Here is a 14,626-nt window from a genome sequence, read left to right on the forward strand (position 1 = left end):
AAAGCATGTTAAAAAGCTGTAATCATTAAATAAGAAAAATAGATAGTCAATCCCTGTAATTGTTAGAGATAACAGTTAGAAGATTGAACATTGACTGTGCTGCTAATGGTCTCTGGACAGAATAAACCTCAGCATGATGAAGGTCTTCCATATAACTAACGGTGGGGTCCTAGGAGCACAAATGTTTTTAGTCACTGGTAACGTAGACTAATGAGGCCCTAAGTAACCCCAAAGAAATATGGTTTGGTCATTTGGATCCAATGTCCATCTTAATGGACAATGATTTGTTAGCATTGTAGCTCGTAAAGCAAAACATTGCGATTCGTTCTAATTCAATATTTTGATACTCTAGCAACTCCAATTACTGTTCGCATAACGATTCTGCAGAAATTTGACTGATAAATTATGTCGATTTACTTGTAAAGTGGGATAATCACCTCGTGGCGATCTTTCTGGGAGAAGCCATCTTTCAAACTCGCAGCGACTGGCGCTGCCACCTGCTGGAAAATGTTCACAGTATTTTCGTACACATTAGAATGTGAATGGCAACTGTCATCACAACACACTCTACGCAATGCATTTTTATAATGTACCATTTAAATGGACAAGGGGTCATAAAGGGGTTAACATAGGTTAAAAATTAGATTTATGGTAAGAACTTACCGTTGTTAAATCTCTTTCTGCAAGGTACACTGGGCTCCACAAGGAATAACATCGGGGTGTAGAGTAGGATCTTGATCCGAGGCACCAACAGGCTCAAAGTTTTGACTGTTCCCAAGATGCATAGCGCCGCCTCCTCTATAACCCCGCCTCGGTGCACAGGAGCTCAGTTTTCGTTAACCAGTCCAATGCAGTTGCAGGTAAAAAAGACGACAATCGTTGGTAGCCACACACACCACACACTCACGACAGGAGAGGGTGTCAGCGGCTAATGCCATACCAACCCAAAGAAGCTAAGTGCGCCAGGGTGGCTGCCTTGTGGAACCCAGTGTACCTCGCAGAAAGAGATTTAACAACGGTAAGTTCTTACCATGACTCTCCTTTTCTGCTGCGGGGTACACTGGACTCCACAAGGAATAACATCGGGGATGTCCTAAAGCAGTTCCTTATGGGAGGGGATGCACTGTAGCGGGCTCAAGAACCCGGCGTCCAAAGGAAGCATCCTGGGAGGCGGAAGTATCGAAGGTATAGAACCTTATGAACGTGTTCACTGAAGACCACGTAGCCGCCTTGCACAATTGTTCAAGGGTCGCACCACGGCGGGCCGCCCATGAAGGTCCAACCGACCAAGTAGAATGGGCTTTGATGGTAGCAGGAGCTGGAAGACCAGCCTGTACATAAGCATGTGCAATCACCATTGAAATCCATCTGGCCAAGGTCAGCTTGTTAGCAGGCCAGCCACGTTTGTGAAAACCAAACAGTACAAAAAGAGAATCCGACTTCCTAAAGGATGCAGTTCTCTTCACATAGATTCGGAGAGCCCATACCACATCCAAAGACCGCACTTTAGAGAAAAACTTGGGAGAACTAAAGGCCGGAACCACAATCTCCTGGTTAAGTTGGAAGGAAGATACCACCTTAGGCAAATAACCATGGCCCTGCGTTCTAAGAACCGCCCGGTCACGGTGAAAAATCAGATAGGGGGACTTACAGGATAATGCACCTAAGTCCAAGACCCTTCTAGCCAGCAAAAATAAAACCTTAAGGGAAAGCCACTTAAGGTCAGCAGATGCAAGAGGTTCAAACGTATACACTTGCAAGGCCTCCAGAACCACCGACAAATCCCACATAAGGAGGCTGAATCCGTAACACCCCCTGAGTGAATGTATGAACATCAGGCAGGGTAGCAATCTTTCTCTGAAACCATACCGACAAGGCAGAAATGTGAACCTTGAGGGAGGCCAGACGAAGAGCTAAGTCCAGGCCCAGTTGTAGGAAGATCAAAAGTTTGGCTGTACTAAACTTGTAAATGTCATGGTTATTAGACACGCACCAAGTAAAGTAAGAATTCCAGACCCTATGGTAAATCCGAACAGAAGCTGGCTTATGGGCCTTCAACATAGTCTGAATGACCGCCTCAGAAAAAAACCTTGGCCTCAAGACGGAAGCTTCAAGAGCCACGGCGTCAAAGCCAGTCGGGTCAAATCCTGGTAAACACAAGGGCCCTGAACGAGGAGGTCTGGTCGTTGTGAAAGTAGAAGGGGAAGATCTAACGAGAGGCCCTGTAGATCGGAGAACCAGTGCCATCTGGGCCACGCTGGAGCTATCCGAAGTAGTATTCCTCCTTCTTGCTTGAACTTCCATAGTACTCTGGGCAGGAGTGACACCGGAGGGAACACGTATGGCAGCTGAAAGTTCCATGGAATTGCCAGTGCGTCCACGAACGCTGCTTGAGGATCCCTTGTCCTTGCTCCGAAGACCGGAACCTTGTGATTGTGTCGAGACGCCATCAGGTCCACATCTGGTAGGCCCCACCTGTCCACTAGGAGTTGAAACACTTCTGGATGGAGGCTCCATTCTCTGGCGTGCACGTCCTGATGACTGAGAAAGTCCGCTTCCCAGTTTAGGACCCCCGGAATGAACACTGCCGATATGGCTGGCAGATGGCTTTCTGCCCCCACTGAAGAATCCATGATACTTCCCTTATTGCCATGCGGCTTCGAGTGCGGCCTTGATGATTGATGTATGCCACCGTGGTGGCGTTGTCCGACTGTACCTGAACAGGTTTGTTCTGTATCAAATGCTGGGCCAAGTTCAGTGCATTGAACACTGCCCGCAGTTCCAGAATGTTTATCGGGAGGAGACTCCTCCTTGGTCCACCGACCCTGAAGGGAGTGTTGCTCCAACACCGCGCCCCAACCCCTCAGACTGGCATCCATCGTCAGTAGGACCCAGTTGGAGATCCAGAAGGGACGACCCCTGCTCAATCGTTGGTCCTGAAGCCACCAGCTCAGCGACAGACGGACTTCCGGAGACAAGATCATCCGAGATCTGATCCGGTGAGGCAGGCCGTCCCACTTAGCCAGAATCAACCTCTGAAGAGGGCGGGAATGGAACCGAGCGTACTCCACCATGTCGAAGGCCGACACCATGAGACCTAGTACTTGCATTGCCGAATGTATCGACGCTTGCGGACGAAGGAGGACGCATCGAATCTTATCTTGACCTTCTCCTGAGACAAGAACAACCGCTGGTTGCGAGTGCCCAACAATGCCCCCAGGTGCACCATGCTCTGAGCAGGGACCAGGGAAGATTTCTTCCAGTTGATGAGCCACCCGTGAGTTTGCATAAACTGGATCGTCACATCCAAATGACGTAGGAGGAAATCCAGGGAGTTCGCCAGAATCAGTAAGTCGTCTAGATACGGGAGGATCCTGATCCCCTGACGGTGTAGCACAGCAGTCATTACCGCCATGACTTTGGTGAATACCCGCGGAGCCGTGGTCAAACCAAAGGGTAACGCCCGAAATTGGTAATGAAGGTTGCCAACCGCAAACCTCAGGTACTGCTGATGTGACATTGCAATAGGAATATGCAGGTAGGCATCCTGTATGTCCAGTGAGACCATATAGTCCCCAGGCTCCAAGGCCAGAACAATAGAGCGTAGAGTTTCCATACGAAACTTTGAGACCCTCACAAACTTGTTCAAAGACTTGAGACTGAGAATGGGCCGCGAGGACCCGTTCAGTTTCGGGACTAGAAACAGCGGTGAATAGTACCCCTTTCCTCTCTGAGCCAGAGGCACCTGTACTACCACTCCTATGTACAGGAGGGACTGTACCACCGAATGAAGAGATTTTGCCTTCAACGGAGCCGGAGGGACGTCTGTCAGGCAAAAGCGATGAGGGGGACGTTTCTTGAAGGATACAGCACTCGAGTGACGACTTCCCGTACCCAGGCATCTGAAGTGGTCTTCAACCATTCCTGGGCAAACCCTAGAAGTCGGCCCCCCACCCTGGGATCCGCCAGAAAGAGGCCCGCCCCGTCATGCGGCAGGCTCATCTATTTTGGAAGCCAGATGACGGGCAGTCCAGGCCCGCTTGGGTCTGGGCTTAGCAGGTTTGGAAGTACGAGCTTGTTTTGGGTACGTCTGACCTTTTGCCTTTCCTGGAGGACGAAAGAGGCAAGAGAAAGTACTTTTAGCCTTCGGTGCCGTACTCGGTAGGCAAGCTGTTTTAGCAGATGCCAAGTCAGCCACAATCTTATTGAGGTCTTCCTCGAAAAGAATGTCTCCCTTCAAAGGGAGCACCTCCAGGGTTTTCTTAGAATCCATAGACCAGGATCTCAACCAAAGGATACGTCGAGCCAAGATGGACATAGTAGCAGCCTTGGCCGCCAGCACCCCGGCATCGAAAGCCGCCTTCTTAAGATAATGAGAAGCCGTGGTAATATATGCGAGATATTGTCTAGTATGATCAGAAGCGTTGGAAGGTAGCTCCGCCTCCAACTCCTGAGCCCATGCTTCAACAGCTTCAGCAGCCCATGTCGCTGCAATGGTTGGTCTATGCACAGCCCCTGTTAGGGTGTAAACCACCTTTAAACAACCCTCCACACGTCTATCCGTCGGTTCCTTCAGAGAGGTGACGGTAGTCACTGGCAGAGCTGAGGAAACTACCAATCTTGCCACCTGGGAATCTACAGGCGGAGGAGTTTCCCAATTTTTACTTAGCTCCGCAGAGAGAGGATAGCGAGCCAACATTTTCTTGTGCGGCGTGAACTTTGTTCCTGGTTTTCCCAGGATACCTGACGTATGTCAGCCAAGTGCTGAGAATGAGGTAAAACTTGTTTAACCACTTTCTTACGTTTAAATCTGTCCGGATTTTTAGAAACAACATCAGGCTCTGGTTCATCAGAAACTTGAAGAATCAGCCTGATAGCCTCAATCAAATCAGGGACATCCACCTGTGACCATCCTTCCCCATCTGAAGCATCAGAGTCAGTGTCTGTGGGGTCAGTGTATGCGCCATCCTCATCAGAGGTGGTGTCTGGAACAGTGGTGGATTGTGAGGAAATAGCGGCCCGTTTAGAAGACGTCTTAGTCTTAGGTGGGAGAGATTTAGACTTCTTTTTAGTCAGTGATTGGTTCAAGTGCTGTAACTGAGAAGGGATCTGATCTGCCCATGGCATATTGACTGCAGGGACCATAAACTGCTTTACTGGCATAGGAGGTCCCACAGGGGGCGTAAGTTTAGTTACTAGCGTATTTAATAACGTGGAGAAGGTAGCCCAGGGCGGGTCATTTTGGACCCCCGTTGCTACAAACCCACTGGAAGGTAAAGAACCCCCAGAACCTGAACTCACTGCTGCCATTTTTTCCTCAAATGTGTCTGCAGCGTCATCTTAACCCAATGTGGGATCAGTCCCAGTCCCGTTGCCCCTTGTAGCCGACATAATAATAAGCTCAGTATCAGGCAACCTAGTACAATATTAGCAGCACTATATCTAGCAAGAACTCCCAGTATAGTGTATCAGCACATACCAGGAATCCAAGAGATATATGGCGACTAGAAATCACAGAGAAAAATACACAGTAGGTATATCTTGTGAAACACCTATATCTACTAATAAACCTGATGCACTGAGCCCCCTCAGGTTACAGAATATAGGGGTAGCAGGCTGAGTGAAATACACAAAATGGCAGACACTCAGCAGCTACATGCACACACACAGAAAGTCACAATGTACAATGCGGAAGTTATATTACAATAAGACTGCACTGGACTAGCAATGCAAAGTAATACTCTGCAGAGCTATATATATATATATATATATATATATATATATATATATAGCAAAACACAGTAAACACTGGATGTATATCACAGGGTATGTGTACTACCCAACCCTGACTGTATGCACTTTTTCTTAACTAACACTGTCCACTGACAGGTAGGATACTTAAGTGTCCTGTAAAATGCACAGCGCTAATGTGCAGGCGGCTTTACAGAGGAGGATTTGCCCAAGCAGTCCCAGGAACAGCGCAGCTCCGTGAAATAGCGGCTGACAGGGAGTGAGGGAGAGAGATATGCAGCTCCAGGGCGGGAACATTTACCCAAATGGTGCCCTGGGACTGGGGGAGGGGCTACAGGTCAAAGCCTTATCCCGCTTGCTGGCTTCCCCACCGGGCGCTGCTGGCTGTAATCAAATGGTTTGTGAAGAAAACAGACCTGTGCCCAGTGTCCTGGTGGCTAGTGGAGCATCTGCCCCTTACAGGTGTCCACGCCAGCGCGCGTGCGGCCCGCCTCCCACCGGCCGCGACGGACCGCGATTACCCCTTACCTCCCCTTGTATGCGGCCACCCGATCCCTGAGCACAGCGGTGAGTGTGTGTCTGACTGAGAAGAACACCGGAGCCTCCGCTGTAGTTACCCGGCAACCAGGGCGCGGGAGTAAACAGCGCTGCTGGGGGGTGATGGAGCTGCAGCAAGGGATGTCGCCGACATCTAGTCACTGCTGCAGCCCTTGAAGTCTTTCTTTTCTTCTGAAATAAGCTTTTCTTAGGGCTGCAGGAGCAGCCCCCCTGTTGACTGACTGCTTACTGCAAGGCACCAACTACAAAACTGAGCTCTTGTGCACTGAGCTCCTGTGCACGGAGGCAGGGTTATAAAGGAGGCGGCGCTATGCATCTTGCGAACAGTCAAAGCTTTGAGCCTGTTGGTGCCTCAGATCAAGTTCCTACTCTACACCCCAATGTTATTCCTTGTGGAGCCCAGTGTACCCCGCAGCAGGAATATATATATGTAGGTTTGTTCCAGGAACTCACCACTTCATGGTGTGCCAGATCTCGATTTCGTATGGCTAGAAAAGCCATTCTGGATGCAAGGTTTGCAGCTGTCCTTTTCTGTTTGTCTACTCCTTCTCCGAGTTGCTCACCATTGACAAATACCTGAAAAACAAATCTAAAGAAGACTTCATATAGATTGTACCACATCAGAATGCTCCACAAGATTTGTCTGCATTAAAATTGATCGCTCATGGGACAGTCCAATCATTTGGCTTAACTGATAAGAGGCTGGACCTAGAAAATGAAGAGAAGTATTCGTAGCTGGGGAACACACTTTCAGGAGTGACCTGTACTTACAATATAACTTTTATTCATATGACGTATTAAAACAGGAAATTATAAATCCCTAGGGGGTCTATTCATACAGAAAACGAAAACAGAATTGCTACTTATCACTCACTATACATCACATCGCTTCGATGCGATGTATAGCTGTATTAACTAGCAATTCATGTATGCTCACCCTTCCGACGATGCGCTGCGGTGTCTGGGGCTCCTGCGGTGAGGTCATCTCCAGCGGCCCCTCCCTGCGATGCGTGGACTCCAGCGGCGGGTCCCTTTGCGCATGCGCAGCTTGTTGACCTCCCGGCAGGCAGCAGTGGTTGCTGGGAGGTCGGGGGCGGAGCCAGAGCAAGGTGCCGAGCAGCGATCAGGGAAGCATTGAGCTTCCCTGACGTCTCCGCACTACAGTTCAGGTTACGCCACCCTGAGATGGCGAACCTGAACTACATGGAGAAGCGGAAAGCAGAGCTTTCCGCACCTTCATGAATCGCACTCACCATACAAAGGTATGGTGAATCGATTCAGGCACAGAGCGGGGGTACCGCTGGAGACTTCTCCACGGTAACCGGCTCTATGAATTGCAGTAGGCAGAGAAAAGCCCTGTTTAACGCTAAACAGGGCTTTTCACTGCTGCATGAATAGACCCCTAAGTGATGTATACTATGTTAAGTGCTAAATGTGATTGGAAGAAGGGGGAGGGAAGCATCTACACAGGAAGGTATCTCTCTGTATAGGACAGGGCTCACTAGAACAGAAAGTATGATGGACACAGTGCTCACACAACTGAACACACCGCACAGACAGAAATAACCATCTGTCATGAATAACAGACTGTAGGAAAATTACCACTACAGGCACCATCTTATCAATCAATTTATCAATGTTAACACTCCCCTCATCTCCCTGCCCCTTGTCCTTTGCATGTCACCACATTTATTCAATTGCGCAAGCTTACCACTGTACAGGGGATCATGGCAGGGGAAGCAGTTAGCTACCCAACGAACGGGATCACAGCAGTCAACATACAGACGCCAGTATCCCGATGGAGAACAGAAACCCGGCATTACTATACCAACACCAAACGAGATGCCGGAATCAAAATACCGACAGCCGGCATCCGGATCGTCCTCGGAGCGAGACGCACTGCCGTCCTGCAGCAGGAGAGGAGGTTAGGTTTAGGCTACAGAAGGGGGTTAGGGTTAGGCACCGGGAAGGGAGGGTTAGTGTTAGGCACTTAGAGGGGGAGGTTAGGGTTAGGCACCAAGCAGGGAGGGCTAGGTTTAGGCAGCGGGGAAGGGAGGGTTAGGGTTAGGCACCAAGTGGGGAGGGCTAGGGTTAGGCACCCACAAGAGAGGGTTAGGGTATGGAAAAGGTGAGGGTTAGGGGGCTTCCTGGGGGAACTATCAGGATTTTGATGGACAGGATGCTGCTGTCGGTATACTGACCGCCGGCATCTCATCCATCGGCAAATCATACTGATCCGCATGGCAGATAGCAAAGTATTATGGTCTTTTGAAGTAACTTCCTCTCTGCGCTGTAGGTTGCGTTCTCACAAATACATGATATGACAATTTAATGTATACATTAAATAAAAACATAAAAAGCACACATTGTGAAATAAAGTAAATGATCAGTCCACCCTTATGTGAACTTGGGGAGAGGGACCTGGAATCATCAGGGTGAACTCATTTACTTTATTTACTATGCAGATTTTTTTTGTTTTTGTTTTATGTATACATTGAAATGTCATCACAGCTTCATGATCATTCACAAGGGGTAGGGAGTCACCTACAGAGTCTCATTATAGATACGGCGCTCGTGCTCAGTTATTTCCATCTATTATGTCCAATTTTGAGGTAGCAAAGCTTGAAATATGACAGGGACAAGAATTCTGTTTATAACTGATCCCCAATTAGAGTAATGTCATTATGCTGTAGGAGATTGGAAGAAGGGGAGGGTAGCATCAACATAGGAAGGTATCAACCAACTCCTGTGTTTCTATGTCAGTAGCTTCTCTGTACCTTGGGTCATGAGATGGTCCTGTTGTCGAGGCTTCTTCAAACCTATAATGCAGCCCTAGCTTTAGACAGAGGGCTATAAGTTGGCCTTTAAAATTTTCTCCCATCTTGTAGATCACTTAAGAACACTGGAAGAAAAAAAAAACACCACATTTGTTTATATACACACATTATCAGGGTTCCTGTATGAATGGTCAACCATGTTAAGGTCGACCACTATTGGTCAACATGGCCTAATAGGCGACACATGAAAATGGTCGATATGGGACAGGTCGACACGTGAAAAGGTCGACATGGATTTTTAACTGTTTTTGGTGTCATTTTTTCCGTAACATGACCAGGAACCACAATTAGTGTACCGCGCACCCTTGCATAGCTCGCGCTGCGGGCAGGTTACCATTCCCAATCGTAGTCCAAGTGGATAGTAAAGTATGAAAAAGTTCAAAATCTATTTTTTTTTTTTTTTTTTTTAAACCATGTTGACCTTTTCATGTGTTGATCTGTCCTGTGTCGACCATTTTCATGCATCGACCAATAGTGGTCGACCTAATGACTGTTGACCTTAACACAGTCGACCATCCAAACTGTCAAAGTCAAATTGCATATTTCGATATTTAGAATACGCTATGGCATCTGTTAATGGATGCATCTACGATGCATGCGTCGATACGATAGGGTGCAAATGACCATAACACCAAGCTACTGTGCGCACTACGGTAGATGATGCATTTGTTAATAAATATCATACTGTGACAAAAATAGCAAATAATTCTTACACACACTTAAATGTAGTATCTCCAGGAATACAAATCAAATAGTGTCTTAAACATATCAGATTGCTTAAACAGCCATTGTGAACCTACAACGTAGTGTTCTTTACTCATAGACTTTTGTTCTGTTGGAAAGTTAAATACCTTATGTGTGCCTTACTATAAGCACAAACAATTGTTGTGTGTCGCGTCAATAGATCCTGGACTGTCATTGTTACACTATAGGTCAGAACAAACAAGAAGCCAGATACGATACAATAGCAAGGACATGCAGATTCTTGATTGTGTGCTTAACACAGATTCATGCACTTCAGAATCCTGTGTATTTATATTCAATAAAATACAGACCAGATATTGATACTGTAATTAAGAGTGATATGTCATAGGTATTATGTATACTGGTTTTATGATTTACACAGCACTGACCTGTCCCCTACACAATGAGTTATACATAGCCTTTACACAACTGGTTAACTGTGTATATTTATATATAAATATAAAAGGTATTGTTCCATTAAATATCAAGGACACTGCATAAGGATACCGTGTGTGAGATCAAATTGTTCAGGGTCACATAAGTAATAATTCGGTGGTTGCGAGGATATTGTCACATATTGCGGCAACAAGTTATTAGCAATACCGGATTCACGTATATTACTGTATGATAATGTGGTGGGTTTGACTGGTCATGGGGCGGGAACTCGGATATAAACAACGGTAATCACATCTCAGGACTTAGTCATCGCCCACCGTTTGAGCCGACCAATGATCCCCAGTGTCCTGGATATGTCCCACCCCTGGACCAACAGCAGAAGACCCAGCCTCAGACATGTACCTTCTCCAATACACAGTATATAAGTATTTTACCTTACCCAGGAATTCAGTAGTTGCTGAGAGGAAGACATGCTGAGTATATCTAGCAAGGACTGTCCTATGGGATAAGGGTGATGTGTACTGGCTGTAACTCTTATGTAACTGTAACTCTGTACCACTTACTTAGGCTTTTATGTTATACTGAATGATACACTGTACATATGTTATTTTGTATGCATACCTTTTCATATCAAATAGATAGATAGATAGATAGATAGATAGATAGATAGATAGATAGATAGATAGATAGATAGATAGATAGATAGATAGATATATCTATGTGTTGGACCTCAGTATACCATGTGTGTGACTACTTGCTTTCTCTTAAAGGACATAGTGCCGCAACATTTAGCGCACTATTATCGTATATGGTAATAAGACGCAACTTGCGTCCGCAGTATAGAATATCACTGGTATGTAAATGTTTATTTGAAATAATGGAACTTCACAAAATGGATACCCATTATCAGATCTATTTAACTTAATTCAACAAATTTTAAATTTTCTAATTGATGGGTTAACAATGATACATATATTTCTGTGTATATATAGAAATGTAATAAGTATACAATATATAAGTTTCAGTAGTGTTTCTAAGGGCGGGCAAGCAGGGTTGTTGCCTGGGTAATGTGGCTGCAGTAACCCTACTATCTAACCTTACGGCTCTAGCCCACTCCATGTTTGCAAATGCATCGGCCATATTTATAAACTGTGCTGCTGTTGTTCCCTCCCACTCTCCCAGAACGATGGAGCTGGTTGCTGACGCGCATGGCATTCTGGGAGTGGCCGCAGGAGAGAGGATGGAGGAGCACCAGCATTGCATCTCGGCATTGGGCATGGCTTAAACAGCCTGTCTTATTGATCTGCCAGATAATCGTGAATGCCCAGCTTTAGGGTCTATTCATAGAGCAGGGAAAATAGGATTTTAATTACCTACCAGTAAATCCATTTCTCGTAGTCCATAAGGGATATTGGGGAATCTAGTATGATGGGGTATAGACGGGGTCCAAAGGAGCCGGTGCACTTTAAATTTCTTCACTGGGTGTGCAGGCTTCTCCCCTCTATGCCCCCTCCCCACAGGCAGTTATAGGTAAAAACGTGCCTGAAGGAGAAAGGACATATATGAGTGAAGAAAACATGACAACAAAGAGTGGTAAGAATTTTCTCTATCGTCCTAAGTGGATGCTGGGGTTCCTGAAAGGACCATGGGGAATAGCGGCTCCGCAGGAGACAGGGCACAAAAGTAAAGCTTTTACAGGTCAGGTGGTGTGTACTGGCTCCTCCCCCTATGACCCTCCTCCAGACTCCAGTTAGATTTTTGTGCCCGGCCGAGAAGGGTGCAATTCTAGGTGGCTCTCATAAAGAGCTGCTTAGAGAGTTTAGCTTAGGTTTTTTATTTTACAGTGATTCCTGCTGGCAACAGGATCACTGCAACGAGGGACAGAGGGGAGAAGAAGTGAACTCACCTGCGTGCAGGATGGATTGGCTTCTTGGCTACTGGACATGAAGCTCCAGAGGGACGATCACAGGTACAGCCTGGATGGTCACCGGAGCCACGCCGCCGGCCCCCTCACAGATGCTGAAGCAAGAAGAGGTCCAGAATCGGCGGCTGAAGACTCCTGCAGTCTTCTTAAGGTAGCGCACAGCACTGCAGCTGTGCGCCATTTTCCTCTCAGCACACTTCACACGGCAGTCACTGAGGGTGCAGGGCGCTGGGGGGGGGGCGCCCTGGGAGGCAAATGAAAACCTTTAAAAAGGCTAAAAATACCTCACATATAGCCCCAGAGGCTATATGGAGATATTTACCCCTGCCTAAATGTACTAAATAGCGGGAGACGAGCCCGCCGAAAAAGGGGCGGGGCCTATCTCCTCAGCACACGGCGCCATTTTCTGTCACAGCTCCGCTGGTCAGGAAGGCTCCCAGGTCTCTCCCCTGCACTGCACTACAGAAACAGGGTATAACAGAGAGGGGGGGCAAAATAAATGGCAATATATTAATATAAAAGCAGCTATAAGGGAGCACTTAATCATAAGGCTATCCCTGTCATATATAGCGCTTTTTGGTGTGTGCTGGCAGACTCTCCCTCTGTCTCCCCAAAGGGCTAGTGGGTCCTGTCTTCGTATAGAGCATTCCCTGTGTGTCTGCTGTGTGTCGGTACGTGTGTGTCGACATGTATGAGGACGTTATTGGTGTGGAGGCGGAGCAATTGCCAAATATGAGGATGTCACCTCCTAGGGGGTCGACACCAGAATGGATGCCTTTATTTGTGGAATTACGGGATAGCGTCAACTCGCTTAAGCAGTCGTTTGCCGACATGAGGCGGCCGGACACTCAATTAGTGCCTGTCCAGGCGCCTCAAACACCGTCAGGGGCTGTAAAACGCCCCTTGCCTCAGTCGGTCGACACAGACCCAGACACAGGCACTGATTCCGGTGGTGAAGGTGACGAATCAACCGTATTTTCCAGTAGGGCCACACGTTATATGATTTTGGCAATAAAGGAGATGTTACATTTAGCTGATACTACAGGTACCACTAAACAGGGTATTATGTGGGGTGTGAAAAAACTACCAGTAGTTTTTACCGAATCAGAAGAATTAAATGACGTGTGTGATGAAGCGTGGGGTGCCCCGATAAAAAACTGCTAATTTCAAAGAAGTTATTGGCTTTATACCCTTTCCCGCCAGAGGTTAGGGAGCGCTGGGAAACACCTCCTAGGGTGGACAAAGCGCTAACACGCTTATCAAAACAAGTGGCGTTACCCTCTCCTGAGACGGCCGCACTTAAAGATCCATCAGATAGGAGGATGGAAAATATCCAAAAAGGTATATACACACATGCAGGTGTTATACTACGACCAGCTATTGCGACTGCCTGGATGTGCAGTGCTGGGGTAGTTTGGTCAGAGTCCCTGATCGAAAATATTGATACCCTGGACAGGGACAATATTTTACTGTCGTTAGAACAAATAAAGGATGCATTTCTTTATATGCGTGATGCACAGAGAGATATCTGCACACTGGCATCACGGGTAAGTGCTATGTCCATTTCGGCCAGAAGAGCTTTATGGACACGACAGTGGACAGGCGATGCGTAGAGGAGTTATTTGGGGTCGGTCTATCGGATTTGGTGGCCACGGCTACGGCCGGGAAATCCACCTTTCTACCTCAAGTCACTCCCCAACAGAAAAAGGCACCGACCTTTCAACCGCAGCCCTTTCGTTCCTTTAAAAATAAGAGCGCAAAAGGCTATTCATATCTGCCACGAGGCAGAGGACGAGGGAAGAGACAGCAACAGGCAGCTCCTTCCCAGGAACAGAAGCCCTCCCCGGCTTCTACAAAAGCCTCAGCATGACGCTGGGGCTTCGCAAGCGGACTCGGGGGCGGTAGGCGGTCGTCTCAAGAATTACAGCGCGCAGTGGGCTCACTCGCAGGTAAATCCCTGGATCCTGCAGATAATATCTCAGGGGTACAGGTTGAAATTAGAGACAGAGCCACCTCGCCGTTTCCTGAAGTCTGCTTTACCAACGTCCCCCTCAGAAAGGGAGACGGTTTTGGAAGCCATTCACAAGCTGTATTCTCAGCAGGTGATAGTCAAGGTACCTCTTCTACAACAAGGGAAGGGGTATTATTCCACTCTTTTTGTGGTACCGAAGCCGGATGGCTCGGTAAGGCCTATTCTAAATCTGAAGTCCTTGAACCTGTACATAAAGAAGTTCAAGTTCAAGATGGAGTCACTCAGAGCAGTGATAGCGAACCTGGAAGAAGGGGACTTTATGGTATCCTTGGACATCAAGGATGCGTATCTCCACGTTCCAATTACCCCTCACACCAGGGGTACCTCAGGTTCGTTGTACAAAACTGTCACTATCAGTTTCAGACGCTGCCGTTTGGTTTGTCC

At 47.3% G+C, this 14,626-nt stretch overlaps 1 protein-coding gene across 4 annotated transcripts in view; it reads right to left on the reverse strand.

Moving 5' to 3' along the window:
- The window catches only part of LOC134910211 (interferon-induced, double-stranded RNA-activated protein kinase-like), a 237,276-nt gene that overhangs the window by 194,894 nt on the left and 27,756 nt on the right, over positions 1 to 14,626 (reverse strand). For 3 of the 4 annotated variants that reach the window (XM_063917985.1, XM_063917984.1, XM_063917982.1), the window contains exons 2-4: positions 9,087 to 9,211; positions 6,763 to 6,898; positions 438 to 500 (exon numbers count right to left, since the gene is read on the reverse strand). In XM_063917985.1, coding sequence (XP_063774055.1) covers positions 438 to 500; positions 6,763 to 6,898; positions 9,087 to 9,190 — 303 coding nt within the window. In that variant the 5' untranslated portion in view covers positions 9,191 to 9,211. Of the gene's footprint in view, positions 1 to 437; positions 501 to 6,762; positions 6,899 to 9,086; positions 9,212 to 11,663; positions 11,829 to 14,626 lie in introns of all 4 variants that reach the window. The other variant, XM_063917983.1, reaches the window with a different exon arrangement.

Source organism: Pseudophryne corroboree, chromosome 4 (assembly GCF_028390025.1).
Source record: "Pseudophryne corroboree isolate aPseCor3 chromosome 4, aPseCor3.hap2, whole genome shotgun sequence".
In the NCBI taxonomy this organism is placed as follows: Eukaryota; Metazoa; Chordata; class Amphibia; order Anura; family Myobatrachidae; genus Pseudophryne; species Pseudophryne corroboree.